At 43.8% G+C, this 3,727-nt stretch overlaps 1 protein-coding gene across 3 annotated transcripts in view; it reads right to left on the reverse strand.

The window, feature by feature from the left end:
* Positions 1–149: 149 nt before the first annotated feature.
* Positions 150–3,727, reverse strand: part of KCTD1 (potassium channel tetramerization domain containing 1) — a 183,301-nt gene continuing 179,723 nt past the window's right edge. For all 3 annotated transcript variants that reach the window (XM_019526519.1, XM_019526511.1, XM_019526502.1), the window contains one exon: positions 150–424. In XM_019526519.1, coding sequence (XP_019382064.1) covers positions 266–424 — 159 coding nt within the window. In that variant the 3' untranslated portion in view covers positions 150–265. The remainder of the gene's footprint in view (positions 425–3,727) is intronic.

The raw sequence follows: 3,727 nt of genomic DNA on the forward strand, positions 1-3,727 counted from the left end.
CATATATACATACACAGACACACAGACACTTACGTATGTGTGTGTATGTGTGTATGTATATCTATATATTGATATAAATAGATATATATTATGTCTTCAGGCTATTATTACTATTCCAAATGTTCCCATATGAATTCAGGTGTGGTCTCTATATTTGATATAAATGTGTCTTTATTCAATTTTAGTTCCAGGACTTGTTTGGTGTCCAAACTGCACATGAAACGTCCCCTTTTTTATATTTTTTTGCATAAAGAAACATGTCCATTTAGTCCAGAGGCTCTTGCTTTATTCGAATGACAGAGGGTGCACGAGACGTCCTTCTAAGTTCTCGCCTCAGTACGTATTCACTGAATTGGGAAGAGTCCACCCCTCCTCCGCACGAGCCAATAATCTCGAATCCTCTTTGCTGCAACCTCTCAAGTACCTGCAAAGAGAGGGAAGACATGTAAAATAAAACCTGATGAAAGGCTGCTGATCAATTAGCTGCAGCCAAACCATAAGCCAGTGGGGACCAACCTTTTGGCAGGCGTACCACGAATTATCCCTGCACTTCTCCCAAGTGTCACTTTGACTACCTTCCTCTGCCTGATCTACTGCTCTGCTTCCTGCTTCCTTCCCTATTTATTGCTATGCAGCTGCATGCCACATAAAGAAGCTACCAGAGCCACTTGTGGTACCTGTGGCACAGGCTGGGCACCCCTCATGTAAACTGTGGTCCAGGTAAACAACAAAAATGTTCCATGTCAGCCGATGCTACCAAATCATCTTAATGAGATAATTCCCTAGAGAGGGTTATGATTTTTCTTCCCAACTTTCTGGATTTACAAAGCTACTTAAAAAAAAGACTCATTGCCTGCATGAAACTGTGGGCTGACCTCTGCTGACAGTGGCCACAGAGCACTAAGCAAACCACGTAGAGTCAGATTGCTTTGTAACTTTGAAAAAATATGGTGTTTTTCCATATGTGTGTCCTCCTCTCTCCCCTCCCCAATAGACTGCATTCTCTGTTGCATAGAACTTCAAATGTGAAAAACATGCATGCAAGATCCCATAGCTGATCTGCAGTGAGAGTAACCAGTGGTGATTCAGCTGTATTGGGGTAAGGTAATAATCACTGCATTTGCTGGGCGAGCAAATGTTAACACTGTCGTTTCTTCAAAATAGAAGCCAACAGGAATGCAAAAGCTTTCTGGCAGTTGTACTTTATTATCTATGGTAAAACAAAAGCCTGATTTTCTCCCCAAATTCGGGGTTTATGGAATCTTATATACTCATAATTTTGTTCATTTTTCAGAACCCTAGTGTACCTCCAGTGGGAAAGGAGTGGGGCAGGGACCCAATGGACTTCAATGTGCTCAAACTCTTTGAATATTGCCTGTGCTTAGTTAGTTAGAGGGAATGCAGGTGTGACCTTTTAAGACTGTAAATCTAGAGACTACACTTCCCAACACCAATTCCAGGAGGGTTATGCTAAGGGGGGCAGAGTTCTGTTTCCACCCTGCCATTTTTATTACCTGAATTATGCCTGAACATCTAAGTTGAATACACTCCTACCCCTGCAGATACAACTCTTTCCATTCATATTGCCCCTTGGGCTCCATCAGGAAGCTACCAGCAATATCTCCACCTCAGCAACAGAAGAAACTTTACAGGGATACAGAATGATGCAGCATTAATATTTGCTTGAACAGCGGTCATCAACTTTTTGGCCCCCTCTATCAGATGAGTGATGTGGGGTTGGTCTGCAGGTCAGATCCAGCGTAGTGTCAAGCATGTGAGGTTAGTCCACCAGTGTGATCCAACATATGGGGCAGTGTCATCTGGCTGAGGGAGTCCCCGTGGGTCTGGAAATTTGGCAGTGGGGGAGTGGTGGCAGTATTTATGCTGTTGTGGCTCCCCCACCACCAAATTTCTGGACCTGTAGGGAGCACTGTGGGCTAGATTACATGACTTTGTGGGCTGGATTTAGCCTGTGGGCTGCAGGTTGAGCACACTGCACTAGAACATTTCTTGGACTCCATAGGGAGGGGGCTACCCTCTCCCACTTCTAGTACTTTCCCACCCCCAGAAGTTTTGATCCCCCCCTAACCAGTTTAAATGGGTTCTGGGGACAGAAGGTTCATTAGCAGAGCTTCTTCCTCCCAACTGCTTTTGCTCCTAGCCATCCATAAGGAAGGAGGGAAATCAGAGTTCATCACTTGGCAAACGATCATAGTGCATAACAGGACCAGGAAATACGGAAACCAGGGATGGAGGGAAGCAGATGACCAGAAATGGGGCACTGACATTGCCTGTCTCATTCTGACATGCATAACCACAGGTAGGTAAAGTCTCTCTGACTAAACATGCTAATTACACAGGAGGAGGAATAAGGATGCAAAACCATTAAAAGGGTTAAGTTTAAAACAACACAGCTGTTTTCCTTTGTTACATGAACAACTGATTTATTTGATTTAATGCTGTTTCATTAGACTTATTTCAATTTAACCACAAAAGCAAAAGCTTCCCTACTCATGATCAAATGTGGGACACCGGAAGAAAAACTGAGGAGAATATGCTGCAGGGGAGGATGTCCGAGTTGTTAGGATACTAGCCTGGGACTTGAAATCCAGGTTCCCTGCTCTGCAACTGATTCTGTGTGTGACCTTGGGCAAATCCTTTAGTACATGCCTCTTCAGTTCCTCATTCATAATTGGATATAATTGCCACTCTTCTACCTCACAGGGCTGTTGTGAAATTGAATTCATTAGAGACTGCAAGGCAGTCAGATGTTACAGTAATGAGGGCATGCAGCACTATTTAAGAATGATGATTCTCACCCTGTAGACATTCTGACCTGTACATACTCAGTTCCTCTGAAATCTTCCACTTTTATTTATGCTCCTAAAAATAGCCATAGGTGACCTATATTAGGCAGCCAATCCTGCCAATGTATGCTCTAAACTAAGGGAAAATTAACATAGCTCTCATGTTTCAGAATACAGGCCATAAAAATCTTACTCCAAGATGTAACTAGCCAGTATATCAGTGGTGTTAAGATACAGCCTGCGGAGCCGCATCATCCAGGCCCCAGCACTGTCCCTGGGTCGCAGGTAAACTCATGTACCATACTCAGTGCCTACTTCAGGACCCACACTGCATGCAACACTTGCATGGGGCCAGTCTGGGACACTGCCCTGCATGCTGGAGGTGGGGAAGGTAGTCTGTGGCCCTGATCTGATCTGTTGGGCCAGCCCCACACCATTCATCCATCCTGTGGACCAGTCCCACACCATTCATGTGGCCAGTTTAAATGGGTTCTTGAGACCATGGGGCCAGATGAGTTCAACACCCCTGCAGTATATGGTTCAACAGCTGTAACGTAACCAGCTTTTCCTGGTCAATACTGCATTATTAGCACTTGGATAATATCTAGTTGATATGGGTACCTTGCAATACTCATCTCCTGTCCAAAGTCTTTACTGGGCATGGAAGAGGGGAAGGAATTCTCTACCTTGATGCTTGAGTGAAAGTAGAAAATTTCTCAGCCCTCATTTGCAACTTTTGTGTATTTTGCAAATATTTGTTCATGGGTCTAAAACATTTCAGAGGCATATATAAATCGAATCATGTGGGTGATACCACTGAAAATTCCTGAAGCAAAAAGGTACTTTAACTTCAGAATATACTTGAACATAGTGCAGTTGCTAGAAGGAGAACATTCCCTACTGCCAACAATGGCTAGGAT

The sequence above is a fragment of the Gavialis gangeticus genome, unplaced genomic scaffold (genome assembly GCF_001723915.1).
Source record: "Gavialis gangeticus isolate Ggan-Ray unplaced genomic scaffold, GavGan_comp1, whole genome shotgun sequence".
Taxonomy (NCBI): Eukaryota; Metazoa; Chordata; order Crocodylia; family Gavialidae; genus Gavialis; species Gavialis gangeticus.